At 39.9% G+C, this 24,345-nt stretch overlaps 1 protein-coding gene across 6 annotated transcripts in view; it reads right to left on the bottom strand.

Moving 5' to 3' along the window:
• Positions 1–1,311: 1,311 nt before the first annotated feature.
• The window catches only part of adamts3 (ADAM metallopeptidase with thrombospondin type 1 motif, 3), a 139,815-nt gene continuing 116,781 nt past the window's right edge, over positions 1,312–24,345 (bottom strand). For all 6 annotated transcript variants that reach the window (XM_061672336.1, XM_061672335.1, XM_061672337.1 and 3 more), the window contains 6 exons: positions 22,811–22,974; positions 18,633–18,789; positions 18,377–18,509; positions 15,469–15,676; positions 9,342–9,459; positions 1,312–6,597 (listed from right to left, as the gene is read on the bottom strand). In XM_061672336.1, the coding sequence (XP_061528320.1) occupies positions 6,038–6,597; positions 9,342–9,459; positions 15,469–15,676; positions 18,377–18,509; positions 18,633–18,789; positions 22,811–22,974 (1,340 nt within the window). In that variant the 3' untranslated portion in view covers positions 1,312–6,037. The remainder of the gene's footprint in view (positions 6,598–9,341; positions 9,460–15,468; positions 15,677–18,376; positions 18,510–18,632; positions 18,790–22,810; positions 22,975–24,345) is intronic.

Below are 24,345 nucleotides of genomic sequence, written 5' to 3'. Positions count from 1 at the left end.
AAGTGTCGTGGCGGGTTCACCACTATTATAAAGTGGGTGATTAGGTGATCGCCAAGGGAACAATAAATAATTAACATCTGTAAATTGCAATGATGAATTATGCTATATTCCTAATACTGTGTTGTTATCACTACCTATGATTAAAGCAACAATAATCAATATTTTTTTTTCCTTTAACCTAGTGTCAAAACATTTACTAACAATACAAACAAGCATTGCACTTACTGTACCCTGAAAAGAGAAGTTAGCATTGGCGCTAATTGTGAATGTATTGTTTCTATATTTCAGTAGTTGATGCCAGTAAACAAGCACAGTGTGAAGCTCTGATTAGCCACCATAAATCAGTTAAGCGGTGGTCAGAGGCCAGGTGACTCCCACACAATCCATGGGTGTCCAACCATCACCGATAAAAGACAGCGGTTGCGCTGTTTTGATGTACGACATGAAGATGTTTTCACACTTTTTCCTCCGTGATCAATCATCACTTCTGTGTTAAAAAAAAAATAATACTAATTTTTTTCATGCAGGATTTCTCCTGGGATGAATGTGAGTGAGGACATGCCCGTTGAAGCCATATTGGGAACAAAGAGTATGCGGAAACCAACCACAGTTGCAACAGAAATGGGGGTGTGGGGAAGCACTTTCCCAAATGGGGGAGGGGGGAAGCACTTTCCAAGAGGCGTGGTCTTAGGGCATTTTGTTGGGCCTGCATATGTCTAAAACCAAACTAACAATTTTTTCAAACTGCAAACAAAATTAATAAATTCCCCCAATATAATAAAGCATTTCAAAAAAGAATCCCAACTTTATCAAGTTCGCACATTTGTGAAAATATTGCAAAACTGTCAAACAATTGCAAATGTATAAAAATGTTGAAAATTTAAGATTTTTTGCAAAAAAAAAAGCATTTAAAAACATTTTTTTCATCCAAAATCAGTTAGAAATTTATTTATTTTATTAAAAAAAAAGCATTTATGAAATTATTTGAAATGTAATAAATTATACAGTTCGATAATATAATCATAATTGCAAATCATAAAAAAACAGTACAATGAAAAATCAAAAAGTATTAATAATTCACACACATGAAAATATTGCAAAATATATTTAAAAATCCCATTAACTACAAAATTTAAAATTTAAAATATTAAGAACAAAATTGTAAATGTGTGAAAAAAGTCCAATATTTTTCACAAATTTTCAAGGTTTCAAAAATCATGAAAAAAAGTATTTACAGAAACACATAAAAATATAGCGTTTTTCAAAAATAATTCACTTTTGAATTAAATTCACATTTATCAAAATGGTCTCACATTTTAATAATTGACTTACAATACCCCACACAAATTTTTTGTTTTTTGAAGGAATCACAAATTAAATTTTCGATTCATATTTTAAAAAATAAATCATCATTATTTATTCTTTATATCTATGAAAATATGGGCAAGTCTTCAATTAACCTACCATGCATGTTTTTGGGATGTGGGAGGAAACCGGAGTACCCGGAGAAAACTTACACAGGTACGGGGAGAACATGCAAACTCCACACAGGCGAGGCTGGATTTGAACCCCGATCCTCAGAACTGTGCATATTTTAAATTGCGTATTTTTTTTCGACTTTTTTGTAACATTTGTTGGGATAACAAAATAGTTTCACATTGAGACAAATTTACAAAGGTCACTTGCTAGTCTGTACAGCAAACCTTGTTGTTTACATTTTTGCGAAGAATCACAGGAGACCCTGACACGTGGATACACTTGAATTTTTTTTTTTTTTTTTTGGTATTAACACGAACCCGAGCACTGATGTGCGGTTGCGTGTTCTGATAAAAACAACAAAGATAGTGTGGAGGCGGACATGTTGATCCTATCTTTATTGCTATGTGCTCCCCATTCCAATAAACAGCATCAGTAGTAGTGTACACTTGAATCTGCACAAATACACAAGACAAGCACAATGGAGACATGACAAAGCACAGGTTGTATGGATACAGTACTGGAAGGAGGCTCAGGGGTTTTGTCTTGCCCGACTAGCATCATTACAAAGCTTAGCAGCAACGTACACTGTTAACTAAACTAGCATCTAGAATAAAGAGCTTGGGTCGGTTGCTTAAAAAAAAAAAAAAAAAAACAGCTGTGAAAAGACAGCCTGGTGACAAACATCTCAAAATTGAGCGTGTATATTTACATCTAATTGTTTGCAAAAAACAATGTCATTTCTATCCTAGTACATGTTTTTTTTTTATTCATTTCAAAATAAAAAGTGAAAATGTTGCCGGAAAAAAAGTCTGCACAAACAGCACCGCCCCTTCAATAAATATGTCTGCACTCAATGCTATCTATATACACGTACTATACACTGTTGCACATTGTTGTGTTGTGTTTTTATTGCAGTCAGATGCATTGTGGTTGTGAGGAAATCCATTGTTGTTTTTGTGTTGTTGTTGTTTGACTTCTAATGCCATCGAAAACTTCATGTAGCTAATTGCTAAAATGTCGGAAGTGAGCAAAGCGCAGCAAAATGCAAGGAATGGACAGAAATAGTGACACGGTGCATTAATATCTGGTATGCATTCAAATATCAAGCATGAATTCTGCTCAATACGATATTGACATAGAAACAGGAGTTCAGAACATCCATTCTATTTTCCAAACCGCTTATCTTCAATAGGGTCGCAGGTGTGCTGGCGCCCACTAAAAAAAAAATATATATATATATATATATATATATATGTATATAATAAATATAAATCAACTAATTGATCATTAATTTGCCCCATAGCCAATGAAATTATGTGAAACACCCATCCCTATTATAAATGTTTGCGATCATGTTAGCATGCTAAAGATGCTAGCAACATGCTTGAGATGGTAGTGACATGCTGAAGATGCTAACATGTGAGTATCGCAAAAGACTGGAGACAAGTATTGGCAAACGCGCTCCTGTGGCGCATTGTTTGTTTTTAAAAATACTTTCACTGGGGGAAGCTAATGCTAAAACTAAAATAGCTGTGGCTGTGTCTATCCCTAAAAGTTTAAAAATAAAAATTTTTAAATAATGAGGATTAAACTTACTCTGATTGCTTTATTTTCCCTTTGAAGTGATGCTAACAGAAAAAAAATGAAAGGAAATACGATCACGGTCTTCAGAATAATTGAATTTAAAACACATCCATTGATTCTCTGTACCGCTTCTCCTCACAATGGTTGCGGGCGTGGTGGAGCCTATCCCGGCAATCTTTGGGCGAGAGGCAGGGTACACCCGGAACTGGTCGACAGCCAATCACAGAGCACATATAAACATACAGCCATTCACACCTACGGGCAATTTAGAGTCTTCAAGTAACCTAGCATGCATGTTTTGGGGATGTGGGAGGAAACCGTAGTGCCCGGAGAAAACCCACGCAGGCACGAGGAGAACATGCAAACTCCACACAGTTGGAGCCGGGATTTGAACCCCAGTCCTCAGAACTGTGAGGCAGATGTGCTAATCAGTTGTCCACTGTGCCGCCATTTAAAATAAAAATTCTGTAAACTAAAAATTGACTAATTAAGCATTATTTTGCCCCATTGTAAAACAGACATTTCATGAAATGTGCATCAATACCAAACTCCTAAAGTGACTCCAATAGCATTAGCCAAAGTCCGTTTGCCAAAGATGCTAGTGAGATGCTAAAAATGTTAACGTGTGAGTAAAGCAAAAGCACAGGGATGGTTTAGCAAATGCATTCCCATTTGTGTCTTGTCATGAAAAACTAATTGCACTGAGCGAAGGTAAAGCTAAGGTTACTGTGTCTACCTACAATAGTCAAAATTGAAAAATGTATCCTTTTCTTATGTACTTTTTTAAAATGTAGGAAAAACCCAAGCAAAGTAATCAGAAAAAAATGTAGATATATAAATGAGGAGTTCAGAATATTCCACTTAAAATATAATATTTTAAAGAACTCAACTACTGTAAGTGATTCATAATTCGACCCAAAGTCAATCAAAGGAATATTGTAAAATCCAGAATATACATTTTTGTGACCACATTAACCTTTAGTTGCTAAAACTGCTAGCAATATAGTAAAATGCTAACGTGATTAAAGACAAAGAATAGTTTTGGCTAATATCTTCTTGTTGTGCGTTGTAAAATAAAGTCAATATTTTCACTGAGCAAAGCTGGAGCAGAACTTAGTCAAGCTGTGGCTGTAGCTTCTGAAAGTTACAGCTGCTACATATTTGAAGGTAAAAAGTTTGATATTACCATCATTTTGTAACAATAAACACTGAGATGGTTAAAAAAAAAAGCGTCCATTTTTTTAATACTGATTATTTTAATGTAATAATTCAATATCACCATGTAGTAAGTATGGAAGCACCATTAAGCAGAGTTTATGAAGTTCGAAGCAACTCAAACCACTTTTTGTTTACGGTTTTCGACTGTAATATCGATAACATTGTGCGTAATCACTCCTCTTAGACTGGAACACATTCAAGGTAGTTACTGGTAATAGTAGTTTTTGCTACTGTTTCCTTTTGTGCATTTGTTTGTATTTCTCTGTTTGATGTCAATAATTGTTTTTTTTTTTCATTAAAAACATTTTGTACCATTCTGTTTCTCTGCATATATTTTATCATCAATTTTATTTGTCTTTGACGCGCACGAAAATGTGTATGTTTGGTTAGTTGAAAACAACATTGACTATGATGTTCATGAAAACCTGCATTAAGGTTTGTTGGTGAGTGAATTGTCTTTAATGTTTATGAAAACATGTATATTAGGTTTGTTTATGACAAGTCTGGGATTTTCCAAAACACGCATGTTAGGCTAATTTAAGACTCAATTATCTTTGATGTTTATGACAATGGTTATGTTTTCTTTTTATCATGATGTTTATGTATGTTCGATTTGTTTCACTCTAAATTGTCTTTGATATTAACAAAATTGTGTATGTTTGGTTTGTCTTGGACTAAATTGTTTTTAAATTTAAATTGTCTATGAAATTACAGCCGCTTGGGTTTGTCTCCCAAATTGTCTTTGATAGTCATGAAAATGTACCTGCTAGATTTGTGGACATCTAAATTGTCTTTGATGTTTATAAAAACACACGCTAGGTTCATTGAAGACTCAATTGTTTGATGTTAACAAAAATGATTCAGTTAGTTTTTGTTGAAAAACATATTGTCTGTGTTCTCTGAATTGTGGTCAATGTTTTACAAAAATACATTCGTATAATAAAAATAGGTTCGTTAAAGACTAAATTGTCGTTCATGTTTCGCAAAGCGTGTACATTGAGTTAATGAAAACGCAGAGGTTTCGGTTTGTCAAACACTAACTTGTTTGTGATGTATAATAAAAACACGTTTAAAACAAAGTTTGCTGAACTCAAAATGATGAACAGAGACACGCACATTTAGTCTTTCAAAGACGTGTCTTTCATGTTTACTCAAACAGTGCAGTCCAATTGAAGAGCAGATTGTTTTTGATTTTTTGTTTTTGTTTTAAGAAAAACGCTACATTTGTTTGTCAAGACTGAATTGTCTGATGTTTTACAAATACATGCATGGTTGGTTTGTTGGAATTGAAATGATCTTCAATGTTCTACAAAACCACTTGAAGACGCTAAATTGTCTTGGATGTTAAAAATTGTCTTTGATGTTCATATAAAACTTGCATGTTAAGGTCATGAAACTACATTTCTAAATTTTATGACAGCAAGGACTTTGACATTTTCACCAGCGACGTACAATTTATCAACGAAGAAAAAAAAGTGAGGTTTCTGTTTAACATCTGGAAAGAGTTTTCTTTTATGTTTTGTATCATATGAACTTTTTCATTTTGGACAAATAAAAAAATTCCCTTTCAATCTTTGTGCCCCTACCTTAAAATTAATTCCCGGACTTCCTATGTATGCCAGAGCATGAACTCTAAAAACAAAGTGAACCAGCACCTCTTATGTCTTTGATGATTTTGTTGTTGTTGTTAGCGTGAGAAGACTCAGAACGATGAAACTGTTGTGTCTATGTAGTCCAGATAAAGAAGCTGCCATTCTCATCTCTCCACTTCCGAGAACGTGGCGTGCCGCCAGCTGTCAGTGAAGCTCCCCGCTGCGGGCCGTTGCCTCTCGGCTAAGGCGGCATCCCTCGGGTTCCTCCTGGGCTTTGACGTCGTTTTGGCTTTCTTGGGCGGTGCGGGCGTGGTGACCATCCTCGATCGTCCAACGTTTTGTTGTTGTTTACTGGCACTTGGCTTTTGTCTACCAATGCTCTGCTGCTGTTTACTGCTCTTTTGCTGTTGTTTACCGCCATGTTGCTGCTGTCTACCAGCGCTTTGCTGTTGTTTACCGGTGTTTTGTGGCTGGTTGCCTGCATTTTGTTGCTGTTTACCACCGTTTTGATGTTTACCGGCGCGGGTGACGTTGGCCATCAGCGTCTCCAGCAGCTGGGAGGCAGAACCGAAGCGTACGTGGTCCTCTTGCTCGGAGAAAAGAGCCCCCCCAACCCGTTTGCTGCACGACTCGCAGCACAGTTTTTTGTATCCGGGGATGGAGCAGTAGCGAGCCAAAACCTCCATCTGGCAGAAGATGGATTTGTCTCCGTGGCAGGGCTCATCTGAAAATCAAAGCACGACGTGTTAGAGCAGAGCAAAAATCATCAATTATTTCAAAGAGCGGACCGGTGCATTATTAATCAAGACATTGATTAGAGCAGCACACAAGAAGATGGTTGCTTATTTTTGAAAAAGCACAATTAGGTTCATTAAGCACTAAATTCTTTGACGTTCAGTTCATTAAATACTTAATTGTTACTAATGTTCATGAAAATGCATACACTAGCTTTTTTGAAGACGAAATGGTCTTTACTCATGAGGATAAAATGTTGTTCACTCAGCACTAAATTGTCTTTGATGTTCACAAAAACACGTACGGTAGGTTCATTGAAGACTAAATGGGCTTGGATGTTTATAAAACTACATTTAGATCAACAATATATTATATTCTTTACGTTCACAGATGATTTAAATTGTCTTTGATGTTTAGAAAAACGTACATTAGGTTCATTGAAAACGAAACTGTCTGAGCTTCACAAAAACACATGCATTAGGTTCGTTGGACAACTAAAGATGTTTACAAAAATATGTTAGGTTAGTTAAAAATTGTGTCTTGACAAATGTTGACAAAAACCTATGGTTGGTTCATTCAATACCAAGTTGTCTTTGATTGTAAAAACATGCTTTAGGTTCACAAAAGGCATTCAATTGTGTTTGATGTTTACAACAGTAAGTACGCTTCGTTGAAGACTCATTAACGGTCTTTGGTGTTTATGAAAACATGTACGCTGAGTCAGTTGACGAGTCTAAATTGTCTTTGATGTTTACAGAGTGCAAATTAGGTTCACTGTTCACACAACAAATTGTCTTTGATGTTTGGGAAAGGTCATAGTCTTTGATATTGATAGCTGGGATAAGACTCCAGCACGCCCGCAACCCTAGTGAGGATAAGCGGTACAGAAAATGGATGGATGAATGGATTTACAAAAAGAAATTGTTTAATTCATTCAAAAATTTGTAAGGTTTGTTTGAGACTCATAATGGTCTTTGGTGTTGATGAAAACACATAGTTAAGATGACACAAAATTGTCTTTGATGTTGACAAAAACATTGAAAATAGGTTCATTGAACACTTGTTTTTGCCAAAAGGTGTACAATAGGTTTGCTGAAAAAGTGTGTTTAGTTTTTAGAAAAACATAAATGAGGTTAATTGACATATTTGTCTTTAATATTTGCCTTTGATGTTCACAAAAACACATAGAATAGTGCGTTGAAAGATTTCCCAATAAACACATAGGTTCTGTTGAAGACAACAATGTGGATTTTTATAAAAACCCTTTTGTTAAATGAAGACGACATTGTCTTTGATGTTTAGAAAAAATTACATTTGGCTCACAGAAGACTAAATTGTCTTCAGTGTTTAAGAAAACGCGCGTTAGGTTTCTTAAAGACTTGAAATTGTCTTTAATGTTGAAAATCACGTTAGATTGACTGACTAAATTGTCTTTGATGTTTCAAAGAACTCTATGTTGGGTTCGTTGATGACTAATGTGGAAGTGAGCTAAAAGACTCCAGTAGCCCTCTGGTGACCCCTCGCAGGAAAAGCGGTACAGATAATGATTGGATAAATGAGTTTCTTATCAAAGTATTCCCGAGTCCCAGAATGCCTCAGTGTGAGTCAGACAGGGGGGTGTCCTGGCTGGTCCACTAATATATTTGACTGCGCAAGCAAGCGATCAAGGGTTGCTATGGAAACTAGAGCGGTGCTGCACTATTTATTACAGCCAGTGTACCACCAATGGGATTACAAAACCTCAACTTTAAGGTATCCATCCATCCATCCATCCATTTTCTGAGCCCCTTCTCCTCACTAGGGTCGCGGGCGTGCTGGAGCCTATCCCAGCTATCATCGGGCAGGAGGCAGGGTACACCCTGAACTGGTTGCCAGCCAATCGCAGGGCACATACAAACACGCTACCATTAGCACTCACATTCACACCTACGGGAAATTTAGAGTCTTCAATCAACCTACCATGCATGTTTTAGGGATGTGGGAGGAAACCGGAGTGCCCAGAGAAAACCCACACAGGCACGGGGAGAAGATGCAAACTCCACACTGGCGGGGCCGGGGATTGAACCCTGGTCCTCAGAACTGTGAGGCAGACACTCTAACGAGTCGTTCACCATACCAACTTTAAGGTACTGGCAAAAATACTACTTTCTGTTGGAATTTTTCAGAAATTTACTTTTAGCCTTTTAGGAAGCTTTTACTTTAAGGTACAGTTATCCGGTAATGTGGTTTTAAGGTATAATGTTTGTATTACATATTGTTGTTTTTAAATCTATTTTTATTAGATTTTTTTTAACGTTTCTTGACGTGTTGAAATGGGGCCTTTACCTTAATATACAATTATTAAAGTACAGTTTTTCATATAGTTGATTTGAAATTGGGTTTGATTCAGTAGAGATGTTTAAAAAATATTTTTGGGATTCTCATCCGAATTTCATCAGAATCAGAATCAGAATCATCTTTATTTGCCATGTATGTCCAAAACACACAAGGAATTTGTCTCCGGTAGTTGGAGCCGCTCTAGTAGAACAGACAAAGAGATTGACAAAAACAATTGTGCAAAGAGTCCTCTAGCACTTAGAGCAGTTCGAATGACTAATATTGCAATAGACCGGTGCAATGACCATTGTGCAAGGGGCGCTGAGACTTCAAGGAGTGTATGCGGTTTAAAGTGACGAGTAGTGCGATAATCATGTTTGACAGGCTAAAGGCATTTACTTTTGGGCAGATACTCACCATGGCATGGTCCAGGCCGGCACACTCGCACGTTCTCTGGCTTGTCTCCACCGCACTGGTCACCAATTCGGCAGGTGACCAAACGCCTCTCCGTGCCCTCGCCACAGCTCAGGGAGCACTGCACAAGAAGTGGGGGTACAAACACAACAAAAATGAGGCTTTTCCATACTTGCAATGAATTGGTCAGTATGACCTCAAATTAAGACGTAATTACCCAAAATGTTTTTTTTTGCTTGAAAAGTGACCAATCTTTGCCACTTAGTAATGCAAACAAACAAAATTATTGTGCAACAAACCATATCAAGTCACACCTCAATTTAAAGGCCTTGATGTGCACTGTCTAGATTTGTAATTAATATGTCTTAGGCCCTCTTTTGACAACATGGTAACCAAAAATTATGTATTTTTGCTTGAAGGTGACGGTAAAGATACTTCACCATTTTGCTGAATCTTTTGTAACAAACCATATTTGCAGTAGCAAAAGGAAACTAAACAGTGGAATCTCGAATTAATGGACCCCGATTCAACAGACTTATTTAACCAGTGAACACCCCATTAGTCCATTAAATTACAGTTCCACTGTACTGTAGTTTCCTGGCCTGATTATATTCTGTAACTTCAGTTTTTAACAAACGTTAAAAGGAAGGAATTAGACAGCTCTCTACTTCAAATGAAGGGTAAACATATATAACGGTGGTGTACTATATGCAGACGGCTGCATATTGCTGGCCTTGGAAAACCACTGGCAGCGACGTACTAACGATGAGTGACGTCACCGTTACGTAGGTTGATCACCTATTAATTTATTGTACATTCCCAAAAATAAAACAACTAACTGACAACATTTCAATATTTACAATTAATTTGTTTGTCTCCTTCATCATCTTAATCCTGATAAAGACGTTTTCAAGTGTAACAGCACTTCTTCTTAGTCATCGTTGATGTGGAGCTTTTAAGATTACAAGTTATTGGCTGTAACTTTTGGGGACAAGCCACACGTCGCCTGGGAGGAAAAGTGATGCTGCCAAATTGGCAAAGGAGTTTAAATCAGATGTTGGCATGAATAATAATAACCTTAAAACAATTTTCACACAAAGGAAATAACGGAAATAGCAACAGAAGGTTTTCTAGCGTCAAACTGTCTGCAATGCCACATTTGAACATTCTTATGAGTCAGTCGTACGAGGGTAAAAACAAAAATAAAATAAAAAACAAAATACAAATAAAAATAAATTACAAAAAATACAACTATTTTTTGTTAGTGAAGTATCATAACAGGGCGGCACGGTAGTCGACTGGTTAGCACATCTGCCTCACAGTTCAAATCCGGCCGCCTCTGTGTGGAGTTTGCATGTTGTCCCTGTGCCTTCGTGGGTTTTCTCCGGGTACTTTGGTAAATTGCCCGTAGGTGTGAATGTGTGAATGGTTGTTTGTTTATATGTGTCCGGTGATTGGCCGGCGACCAGTTCAGGGTGTACCCTGCCGCTCGCCCAAAGATAACTGGGTTAGGCTCTAGCATACCCGCGACCCGAGTGAGGACAAGCGGTACAGAAAATGAATGGACGGATGCAAGTAATACAACAGTACAGAAAATTATTTAAGTAATATTTGAAGAGTTCAAATGCATAAGTAGACATCTCGCCGTGGTTGGCCACGTTGCAACATGCAACCATAAACTGCAGCAATCGGAAAAACTCAAAGGTGACTACATCTCCCTCATAAGCACCAACCTGCATCTTAGGTCCATTTTCTCCCCTATGATTTAGAGATGAAAAGTTTAGCTGCATCAGACAACTTCACATCTGGCTCAAGGGATACTATTGCAACAGGGACATTCGCTTTGTGGACAATCACACCCTTTCCTCAATAGACTGGACTTTTTCAGAATCAGAATCATCGTTATTTGTCAAGTATGTCCAAAAAAACACACAAGGAATTTGTCTCCGGTAATTGGAGCCGCTCTAGTACGACAACAGACATTAAATTGACAGAGAACACTTTTGAGACGTAAAGACATTGTCAAAAAAAAAAACAGTCACTGAGCAATAAAGGGTTGCTAGTTGTCTGGTAATGCCGGTACATTTAAAAACATTTTTTTCACAATTGTGCAAAAGATGCAGAGTCCTTTAGTCTTTTTCAAATCAGACCGACTCCATCCAAATCTCATTGGATCTTATCTTTTATCCCTGAACTCACTCTGCGTTCCTGTAATGTGTTGTCACAATGATGGTCAGTACATCGACACCGTTGCGGCACCCCAGTGTCATTCTCACTGACCACTAGCGCCCGCTACTGTCCACCTTTATCCATCCCAGTCATCACCTCCAATACGCCTCCACACAATAATACGTCCAGCCCCAGTGAGAGGTGGACCTGCCCGGTACACGTTCACATTAAATCTCATGGACATTAGATTACTAGCAGAGACATGGCTCGGCACTGATGCACCAGTTGTTTTCACTCGAGGGCGATTAGGATGGGAAGCGGAACAGCGTACTGATCAAAGAAACACTAAACTTAAATGTTAAAATAAAAATAATAAAAATGTTAAAGTAAACAAACAGCTAAGCATAATTTGAATACGATGCCTTGATCCTCTGTCTCATAATTTACAGACCACTCTAACATTCCCTTTTTTCTCAGTGAATTTTCAGAATTACTATTAGTCATACACACCACCTACAAGAGGGTTTTAATAACTGGTGATTTTAATGTGCATGTTGACTACATATCGGATAAACGTTATGGACTTTTAAACTGTATGGACTTCAAACAGGATGTCATGCTGCTGACTCAAAACAGAGGGCATACCATGGATCTTGTTATAATGTACGGCGTGTCTATCGATGTGTCCGCCGTTGTCTACCTGGCTGTGTCTGACCACTACTCTGTGTATTTTAACATTCCCAGTTTTAACCCTGAGGTGGGAATGGTGAGACGGAAAATTTTGATCGATATTTTACAGAGCACCCCTAATGACATTCTTACTGCTCGCTGCTATTTTATTGTTGACAATTTTAACACAAAACTGAAGTCAGTCAACGTTGGATCAGTGGCTCCACTTTTAAATAAAACAAAAATAAAACCTACACCCTGTGGAGAAACAATGAAATAAAAAAATTAAAACATAATTGCAGGAGTGCAGAAAGCAGGTGGAGAAAAAAAAATAAGTTGACAGTTCACCATGAAATATTCCATTAACAACTAAAACTTACAATAACACAGTAAAATAGGCAATCATTTCCCATTGTTCAAAACTCATCGCAGACAACAAAAACAATCACCAGTACCTTTTCTACACCATCAACATTTTAACCAACACCAACTTTATTGAAACTCCCATGACACCATCAGGAGTCTGTGAGGAATTTGCAAACCACTTCAGAAGCAAGATTGATGGCATCAGTTCCAGTCTTTGATCTCAGAACATAATTTTTAACGCACCTGTACCGTTGCTTTTATCTGAGAATACACTGGACAGTTTTGCTCTGCTTGATGCAAGGGCACTTGGTTGAGTTTTCTCCCAAGTAAACAAAACAGATGCCCCTTCTGAAAAAGAGTAATTTAGACCCCATCATTTTAAATAATAACTGACCTCTATCCACCTTACCTTTTTAAAGTAAAATTGTAAAAACAAAAAATGTAATTGTTTCTTCAATAGAAACTACATTTTAGAGAACTATCAATCTGGGTTTATGATGGGCCACAGTACCGTGACAGACGTTTTAAAGATTTTAACAGACGTCAGGTTTATTGCAGATTCTCCAAACTCACAGTCTTGGTTCTACTGGATCTCAGCGCCATCTTCGATACAGTAGATCACAACATTTTATTAAACAGACTCCAAAACCTGGTCGACCTCTCTGGTACTGTTTTTAATTGGTTTGCTCCATTCTTCCCTCACTCGTGAACAAGACCCTGAGATACTTGAACTCCTCCACTTGGGGCAGAATCTCTTAGTTGACCCAGAGATGGCACTCCAGCCCTTTCCAAAATTTTCTTCCCAACCATTTCACACTCGGGTGCGAACCACTCCAGCAAGAGTTGAAGATCACGGCTTAATGAAGCTATCAGAACCACATCATCTGCAAAAAGCAGAGCTGCAATGCCGAAGTCATCAAACCGGACACCATCAACGCCTTAACTGCACCTAGAAATTCTGTTCATAAAGGTAACGACAGAATCGGTGACAAAGGGCCCCCTTGGCAGAGTCCAATCTTCACTGGAAACAAATTTGACTTACGACCGGCAATTCGGACCAAACTCTGACACCGGTTGCCCAGGGACCGAAGAGCCCTTATTAAGGGGTCCAGTAGTCCATACTCCAAGAGCACCCTCCACAGGAACCCCATGGGAGAAACGGTCGAACGCCTTCTCCAAGTTCACAAAGCACATGTAGACTGATTGGGTGAACTCCCATGCACCCTCAAGGACCCTGATGACGGTGTAGGGCTGGTCTTCCCCAGACACCGCTTCCTCATAGGAAGGCATATCGGTGGAATTGAGGAGGTCTTCAAAGTATTCTTCCCATCGACTCACAACGTCCCCAATTTAAGTCAGCAGCACCCGATCCCCATTATACACCGTGTTTATGGTGCACTGCCCTCCCCTTCCTGAGACATTGGATGGTGGACCAAACTGTCCTTGAAGCCGCCCGGAAGTCATTCTCCATGGCCTCACCGAACTCTTCCCACGCCCTCAGTGACCACCATAGCTGCATTCTCCTTGGCCTGTTGATACCGATCAGCTGCCTCTGAAGTCCCACTGGTCAAAAAGGCTCGAAAGGACTCATTCTCCAGCTTGACATCATACCTCACCGCTGGTGTGCACCAACGAGTTCTGGGATTGCTGCCATGACAGCCACCGACCACCTTACGGCCAAATGTGCATATCGTCTTTATCTGATGCTGTTTACTTTAATCTACTAACTATTTATTTTTTAAAAACATTTTTAAAACACGGCGGCGCGGTGATCGCCTGGTTAGCGCATCTACCTCACAGTTCTGAGGACCAGGGTTCAAATCCTGGCCCTGCCTGTGTGGAGTTTGCACGTTCTCCCTGTGCCTGCGTTTTCTCCGGGCACTCCGGTTTCCTCCCACGTGAGCGTGAATGATTGTTTGTTTCTATGTGCCCTGCAATTGGCTGGCGACCAGTTCAGGGAGTACCCCACCTCTCGCCCCAAAGATAGCTGGGATAGGCTCCAGCACGCCCACGACCCTAATGAGGATCAGCGGTACAGAAAATGGATGGATGGATGTTTAAAACACCTCATTTACGTGGCTACAGGGACCACCATTTTTACGTCACACGAGAATGCGACGTGTCTCAGCGACTTCTTATGTCGTTAGTGGCTAGTGGCTAACAGCTAGCTGCCTTGGCCATTTGCCTGCAGCACTCAGACCGGGGAGCACGGCCACACAGCTGGTGAAAGGAAGGAAGTGATGTCACAAATACTGTAGCTGGTTCCCTTACATTTGAGTAAGCCGTCAATTAAAAAAAAAAATAATAATAATAATAATTTTTAAAAACACATTTGAGTAAGCCTGGTTTATTATAAATTGATCAGGAGGAACTGCAACTCTGTCAAGCTATCAGGATAAAAGGTAAGTGTGCAGATTCATTTTCGCCTATTAAATTCCCTTGGTCAAGTAGTCCACCGGCTGTCGTGAGCCTACCGGGTACTTGCCGAGCAGCAAGCTGTTAGCCCAAAACACCAATGAGCTAGCGCCCTATTCTACCCTTTTAATCAATGACAGCGTAATAAATTAGCGATTCTTTACCATATTAAATTAGCGATTGAACTAGTTTTTGGGATGGTAGTGTAATGATGTTGGTGGGAACAGTATATGATGGTAATTTTTTTTTTACCTGCAGTCAGGCGTGCCTCCAGTCAAAAAGTCAAAGTCAAGCCAGCCGCCACAACGATTGTTCATACTAGCCTGATGGTAACACACTGCCAACACGCTGCGACAACTTCAAAATAAAAGTCTAACAAGGCATTGATGTTGAATGTATTATTTGTGAGGCTTTAATTTTGAAGTTGGTCCTTGCAGTGCATTGACGTGCAATACGTTTGAATTGAATCATTATTGAAGTGTTTTTTTTCAATTTCCTATATTTAAGATACCTCGGACCAGGCTCCCGTCCTCCAGTGCGACGGGCAGGCGAAGCGGTTGCAGGGCCTGCGGGTCTCGGGCCGGTCCCCGGTGCAGTACTTGCTGTGTACGGAGCGGTTGGCGGCGTCGTGCAGCAGCTGGACGCATCGCACGGTACGCACCTGGAAGCCCAGGCTGCCGCACGTACGTGTGCAGTGCTCCCACTCCTCAGAGATCCACCTGGTTGGACGGGTGAGACGAGAGGAGTGTTAGACTACACGCAAGACTTCGGCTGTTACTACTATGACTAGAACTACTACTACTACCGCTATGACTATTATGCTAAAAATACTACTAGCAGTACTATGACAACTACTAATAATAATACTACTATGACCACTACTACTACGAATTCTGTTGTTAATACTACTACTACTATGATGACTACTTCTACTACTACTACTACTACTACTAATAATAATAATAAGACCACTACTATGAATACTACTATAACTATGTAGCGGATATGCTCCCGCAATTGGAGGTGGCACAGGGACTCCCAACCACTTGATAACCCCGGTACTCCACGCTACCCTGCTGTGAGACGGGCACGAGGAGAATGCCTGGTGTACGTCAAGTGGACCTTAACCGAATTAGAAGCTTCCTGTGAAATCTTGATTCCTGGCTTCAAAAGACTCCTTCCCCGACCAAAAGGTTGATGGGACCCTCCCTCCAAGAAGACTATTTGGTTAACACTCAAACATGCACGTAAGGCGCCACCCGCTGGCATTGAGAGGTACTGCAAGTTCCAACCCATGGACTCCCCTTTGATGTTTGTTAACTGAAGATAAAATTTCCGTTTTGATATCTTACGAACTCTGTAGAAATATTCCAAATGTATGCCTTGGTGTTTTTGTCACTATTTCAGTTTACAGGTCTTCTGCAAGATTTTGAAAACTATTCTAACTATTGTGATTTGAAATCAAACAGTATGAAATGTTGTATTGAACAATAAGCAAAGATGAAATTTTAAACAATGATTCTATGCGTGAAAGTACAAAGTTGGGAGTGTTTTAGATTAATATGATTTTAAACCCATTGGATCAAATTTGTAGACAAGATTCAGGCTGATGGGTGTGGTCTTCTCTGAGTCGGCAATCCCTCTTGCCCACGCCACGCCTCTGGGGTATTTAACTCTTAACTCACACTTTCTTGCTCTCTTGTGTTTTTTTTTCTCTCGCCACTTGTCTTGGGCAGAGCGCCGGCCGGGTGGCCTTCGGCCAACCCCTTCCCCCTTCTTTTGTTTCCGTTGTCCCCGGGCGGCTCCGGTGCCATCAGGTGCGCGAACGCTCGCCTCAACCAAGCCGGCAGCGTTTTCGATCAAACAAGACGGCCATGCAGCTTCGATCGCTTTTCCTACCCACGATCAGTCGGCGGAGCCTCAGCGAGCAACTACCGGCATCCCGTACCGGTCCCGCACGCATCTGAGGGCCAGAGCTCGGCCCACCACTAGTTCAACCGGCAGGAAAGTTACGGGCGCATCGAAACGGGACAACTTTGCGTTTCCATTTCTTTTTGTTTTTTGTGCATCTTTTTCCCGCACCCAAACCTGCTTCATTAACAAGTTTTATGCTGCTCTCAGGGCCGTCGCACACTGAGCAAAGTGGTGACTCACAACCTCACATTAGGCAATTGACCCTCGCACGCATAAGACAACTTGCTGCAAGGAAAAAACTATGTCATCGGGAAAAAACCTTTTGAGGCTGCTGTGGCCGCCAGGAAGGTAGTTTAAATGTAGCATGAAAAATATCAACATGGAGTTAAATGCTAATGTCGGTGAGCTCTCCATGGTGCTGAATCCGTGTATGGGCTACATTTACAGGTATGTCCAGCAAACCATATCAACTCATATCTCAAATTTAAGGACTCGATGAGTTTTCCAGATTACAAATTAATTTGTCTATATGACCTAATGTAATAATGTAATAACCAAAAGACTGATTTTGGTTAAAAAGGTTATCACCCCTCCGGCGCTCAGTAAGGCAAAGAAATTAATTGTAAAACAAGCAATATACTAAGTCACATCTCAAATTTATTGTCTTGATGAAATCCAATTAATGAATTAATTAATTTACAATTAATTGGTCAATATGATACGGCACGGTAGACGACTGGTTAGCACATCTGCCTCACGGTTCTGAGGACCGGGGTTCGAATCCCGGCCCCGCCTGTATGGAGTTTGCATGTTCTCCCTGTGCCTGCGTGGGTTTTCTCCGCTCACTCCGGTTTCCTCCCACATCCCAAAAAACATGCATGGTAGGTTAATTGACAACTCTAAATTGCCTGTAGGTGTGAATGTGAGTGCGAATGGTTGTTTGTTTATATGTGCCCTGCGATTGGCTGGCAACCAGTTCAGGTTGTACCCCGCCTCCTGCCCGATGATAGCTGGGATAGGCTCCAGCACGCCCGCGACCCTAGTGAGGAGAAGCGGCTCAGAAAATGGATGGATGGATGGATGGTCAATATGACCTCATAATATGATGTAATAGCAAAAAACCTCATAATATGATGTAATAACAAACAAATTAATTAATAATTAATTAATAATTTTGTGACAAACTGTATTGAGTCATACTGACATCCAATTAAAGGCCTCCATGACGGCTTGACTAATTAATTGGTCAATACGACCTCAAAATATGATGTATCAAGAACACATACTTTTTTGCGGTTAAAAAGGTAATCAATCTCTACCACTTAGTAATGTAAGCCAAATAATACCATACCCAGTCATGCCACAACATAAGGGCCTTAACAAGCTTCCCAGATTTGTAATTCATATGTTAACATGACCTCATTTGGTGACATACCGTAATAACCAAAAAACACGAATATTACACACATACATGTGCCCTCCCATGTATGTGTGTGCACACTCACTGGGGTTGCGTGCAGTCCTGCAGGTTGCACATGCGGCGTATTGGTTTGGGCTTCTTGCCGACGTCACAGTAGCCCCTGTGGACCATCTTGGTGTCACCTTTCTTCCGACAACCGTACTTGGTATACTGGTAGCCTAAAATAATTTCAAAAACGGAAGGTCCTGTTCTAAAACTCATTATATGATATACAGTACAGGCTGTGTGAAATGCAAACGAATGACACTGGTCTTTTAGATGGACACAAATGTGTTCTTTACCTCCGGCGCACGCCTTGGAGCAGGGAGACCAGCTCTTGAGCGCCCACTCGTACGTGTCCTCCTGGATGACATTGTTGTTGTTGACGGGCACCGAGTCTTCGTGGATGATGTATCTGTACATCAGAGTGGAGCGTGTTTCATTGTCCTTGGGTATGATCTAGCAGACATGAAGAGGGGCACTATTAGGAGATGACATATCGTATGTGTACAATATGTTGTTTGACAATACTGTACCTAATGTGACTAATTTCGATTGCACTAACTTCCTGTATTATGTTTATTACCTAAATAATAATAATAAAAAAAGAATAATAATAGGTGGCACGGTGTACGACTGTTTAGCACACCTGCCTCACAGGTCTGAGGACCCGGGTTCGAATTCAGCCTCGCCTGTGTGGCGTTAGCATGTTCTCCCTGTGCTTGCGTGGGTTTTCTCCAGGTTCTCTGGTTTCCTCCCACATCCCAAAAACATGCATGGTAGGTTAACTGAAGACTAAATTGCCCGTAGGTGTGAATGTGAGTGTGAATGGTTGTTTGTTTTCATGTGCCCTGCGATTGGCTGGCGACCAGTTCAGGGTCTACCCCGCCACTCGTCCAAAGTCAGCTGGGATAGGCTCCAGGACCACCGCGACACTAGTGAGGATAAGCGGTACGGAAAATGGATGGACGGATAATAATAATAATAGTAATAATGCATACCACTTATATAGCACTTTTCAAGGCACTCAAAGAGGCTTTACAATTGCACACAATATTCATTCACTCCACAGTCCCACCCCAGCACCCAGGGCATTCTGACAGAAGCGTGGCATTTCAAAAAGGTTCGGGGGGTGTTAAAGAGGAATTTTTAGGGGCTAAAATGTCCACTTCAAGCCAAAATGGTCAGACTTCTGTGTCTTTCCGGTATGGCTTCTTGAGACATTTTCGGAGCGCTATGCCAATTTTGGGGGCTGACATGTTTTTTTATGGGTCTACTCTAAATATTTTTATGGGTCTACTAGTGATAGACATACTTACCAGGTTTCATGTTGCTGAGTGTCAAGTGTAAAGTATAAGAAATGAAGGACTTTTTTAAATTAGTGGTGCAATACTCCAGTTCATCTATGTTTGCTATATTGACACTCCACCTTTGAGAGGGTCGACTTTCTGATGTGGTTTGAATCCTAATTGACCTTGACTTACCGCACTTTCTATATGAAATATAGCAGTGATTCCCAACCAGGATGGTGTGGCACTATGCAAGATGGGAAACACTGCAATATAATAAAACTTATACACTCTACTATACACTCTATTAATTCACATTTACCTGTGAATACTTTACATTATGCTCTAGTCATACAATGTTCTCCTTTGGGGTCCCACAAGGATCTGTACCGGGACCCCAATTAGAAAATCTGATGCTCCCACAGAAGCCAGACATTTGGTAGACATGTCAATCATTGGTAGATGAACAAAAACATTTCAAGAAGCCATGTCCGGAAAGACACAGTAAGTACGGTTTTGATTGAAGCACAATTTTAGGATTAATTTGGACATTTCCAGGGATCCTTCAAAGAGATTTTGTCTGATTGCGATCAAATTCAAACCACTTACTGAATATTAGACAGATGGGTTATGCTAAATTGTGAAGCATTTTGTTATTGTGTGAGGGCAACCAAGTGTAGCGTATACGGGTTAAATAAAAATGTAATTAATTTAGGAGAAAATAATTAGCAAAAGCAAATATCTGTGTCTTGCTTTTGAAGATCCGGGCTTGTAATTCACTTAGCGTCTGTATGCGAAGTTGAATCTCGCCACTCCGTGGACGTCTATCTCGGCGGGGAGAGCGGCAGTCGCCGGAGACTGGGGTGCTGAGTGTCATCTTTTCATGGCGTGTCCGCTACACAAGATTAACTCCATCATATAATTCGAAAACCTTACAGCGCCACAATGTCTAGGTTGAACCAAATGTCTCGAAGATTTAGGCACCAAAGCCACTGTAACGTAGCAACATTAAATTTGGTAGAAATGTCTATCATGGGTAGACACACAAAAGAGTCTCAAGTACCCATATATGAACAGACAAAGAAAGTCAGCCATTATGGTTCCAATATGCCATTTTAGAGTAATTATTGCAATTTCCAGGGGTCCAGCTGCTATGGGATGGGCACAAGAACAAATTTGACTCCACCATAAAATACACAGACTGTGTCGCTCAGTTGGAAGAGTCGGGTCTTACAGTGACCGAAGGGTCGCCAGTTTGAATCCCGGCTCCGATTGTCCACTATTGAAGTGTCCTTGGGCAAGACACTGAACCCCAAATTACTCCCAGTGGGCCTTGCAGCACAGCAGCCTGCCCATTGGTTTGTATGAATGTGTGTCTGAATGGGTGAATGTGAGGATTTGTAAAGCTGTAGATACTGTATACCGTTATATAAGTGCAGTCCATTTACCACTACAGATGTTTGATGATTTATGTTCTGATATAAGGTCATTCCAAGTATGTGGCATGGTTGGTAAACACTGCACATTTAAAGATTCCATTCGGAAGAACAATTTCCACAGAACGATCCCTGTAATTTCAACAGGGAAATTGCACCGCATCTCTTTTGATTGCCTATTGAAAAGCGCAAGATTCAAAGTAGCGCCGACGTGATGGAAACAAGTGCTCACAAAAAAAAAAAGACGGTGTTTTTATTCAACCCAGTAAAAGTCCAATTGAAGATGTCTCATGACACCTTTTGAGACCATTTCCATCAAACATAATAACTCTCCTTCGATGACTATAAATCCAAAGTATGCCCTCGGGTTCCGCCCGCTGGGATACAATTACAGCCTTATCATGACGGGTCATTCAAACACTCAAGTCCTGCTATGTATAAAATATCAGGACTATTCAACATATACCGAGCTCAAGTTTCCCCCAGGTTCTCCATTACGGTGACTTAAGATTCAGTATCCATTTGATTAGGGCATGAGTATGTTATGTGAAGGCACCCTGAGGCCAGTTTAAACATTTTGTAGGTTTAATAGGTCTGTCATGAGTAGCCACACAAGAGTGCCATAAATACAGGTAACGAATGGAGGACAGAGGAGCCTCTTAAAGAAGAAGTTACAGGTCTATGAGAGCCAGAAATCTTGCTTGTTTGTAGGTGACCAAATACTTATTTCCATCATAATTTGCTACTATATACTTTGAAAATCAGATGTGATTTTCAGGATTTTTTTTGTTCTCATTTTATCTCTCATAGGTGAGGTATATCTATGATGAAAATTATACTGTAGGCCGCTCTCATCTTTTTAAGCAGGAGAACTTAAAACTGACTAAATACGTTTTTGCCCCACTGTATGCAGCATTTCACAATTGACACTAAGCAGAATGATGCCGATGTGCAGTTATTTCCTGGCCGGAATTTACATCCAGTTGCTATACAGGCAACACCAACAAGCTGAAACAAAATAAGGGTCTCCCAAACATATAGTTGGAGTCATAGATTACACCCACATTTTAAATAAAGCACCATCTATGCCGTTTTGTAATGCTCATTAGCATTAAGCTAAGCGGACTAAGGCAAAGATATGCTTGCTTTATAGACACAACGTAATTCTCTGGTTTGTTTAGTTTGACAGTAAATTTCAACTGGGAGTGGCAATAAACAGCTTAAAAAATTACATATTTTAACATACTGTAAATAATATCAAATACTGGAGTTGAATAAAACTGAGAGGGGCATTTTCTTAATTCTTTTTTTCTTTTACTTTAGTCAGGCAATTCTTGTATTCTTTTTGCATCTGAGAAGGGCTTCCTGTGCTTACTGCTCACCGAAAATCCATGCCACTCCAAGTCAGCGCTCTGTTCCATTTTGTTGTTGCATCATAGATGTGACAAGAATTCTGCTTGCAGCTTGATGTGATGATTTCAGTGCATTTCCTTTTGTTGTTCTTACCCTCTGAATCTTAAGGAAATGTCTCTTCAAAATACCTTCACCCACAGCTGCACTCTCCTTGCATACAGTACTAAGCACATGAATCTATGAATTGCTGATATTCCTTGTTCACTTTGATTTGATTTCACTTGGTTTGAAGCATGCTATTTCCAATGTGACTGTTTGATAACCAACATGCCTGCTCTGAAGAGCTTCATCGGCATTCCCAACTCGCAAACGTATTGATGCAATAAATTAATTCCTTCTTACCAGAACCACCACTGGGTCGTGCAAAGGTCCGTCAGTATGTAGAGTCTCCACATCTTCCTCAATGATGTAGTGCCACTCCACGCCCAAATCAATGAAGCTCCTGGACTTGACTTCCTCTCCTTTGCCGTTGAGAATGTAGTGGCCCGTCGCCTGGTTCTTGATTGCTGCAATTGGCAGTTTGTTATAAACCAATGAAAAATACCTGCACAAATCAATCACAGAGAAGGCCGGGAGAGTCTATTTTGATTGTGGGAGGGCTACCAATCCAGTGCTATGCTGTGGAATGAAGCAAAACCGTGAAGAACAAGTAACTTTGTAGTCACGCCTACATAAACAGATTCTGTACCAAGGCTGGGTTTACACTGCATGTACTATAAGAGACCAAATTTGAGGTGCAAAAACCATTGCTTACATAAATATGGTACATTATAGGTGCAAAGATCAATGGTACATAAGATGGTATGCAGACCATTACATATGTTTATAATATGGTACATTGGAGGTTCACAGACCATTAAATGTGGTGTAAATATTATATATAAGAGGTGCCCAGTCCATTAAATATCTAAATATGGCATACGTACTTTAGAGATCCATACACCATTCATGTGACATCAGAAGCGGACACACCGTTAACTGTGATGTAAAGATGGTACATTAGGGTTGCTCAGACCATTAAATATTGTGTAAATATGCTATACTGGAGGTGCAGAGACCATATCTAATGGTCTGTACAAAGTACATAGATGTCTTTGGTATATTAGAGGTGTACAGCCTATTCACGGAACATAAGAGGTATCCAGACCATTAACATGCCTTCAGAGGTACACAGACCATGAAATATGTGTAAATGATGTCAAGATGTAAATATGGTACATTAGAGGTGCACAGGCCATTTATGGTACATAAAGGTGAACAGGCCATCAAATCTGATATAAATTTGGGACATTACAGGTAATCAGAAAATTATTGGTACATACGAGGTCGGTAATGTTACATTAGAAGCGCTCAGGCCATTAAATATAATGTACTATAAATATGTTACATTAGCGGTGTGAAGTCCATTAGATAAAACTGTGGTGTATTAGAAGAGCACAGACCATTAAATATGATTTGGATCTGTTGTGTAATTTCACCCCATGTCAAAACCAGGTTTCGAGTATTACAAGGAAGAATTGTCCACTGTCTGCCGAACTACTGTTTATTGTGAAGTGAGTTGAGTCGAGTTCACAACCACAATACAAGAGTTGTATCTTAAATTTTTGCCCGCAAGTCAATCAAAAAAATTATAATAAAAAATCGGACGAACTGCCAGCCGCCAATAAATCCCACAGAAGATGAATGACGAAAGACAATGAATTCAGTACATTTGTGTTTTTTGTGCTCGCATGTGAATCTTGCAGTTTCCGTCACTGTCTAAGGAAAAGGTAAAGGCTACTGTTAAATAATTGTACAAAGTTATCATTTATTTGCTGGCTTGCATTGGTATTGTGGACGATTTTGATGGTTGCTTGCTGACCGTGGGTGAGGAGAAG

Source organism: Phycodurus eques, chromosome 3 (assembly GCF_024500275.1).
Source record: "Phycodurus eques isolate BA_2022a chromosome 3, UOR_Pequ_1.1, whole genome shotgun sequence".
NCBI lineage: Eukaryota > Metazoa > Chordata > Actinopteri > Syngnathiformes > Syngnathidae > Phycodurus > Phycodurus eques.
The sequence above is the reverse complement of the archived record's forward strand: the minus strand, read 5'-3'. Positions and strand labels throughout refer to the sequence as shown.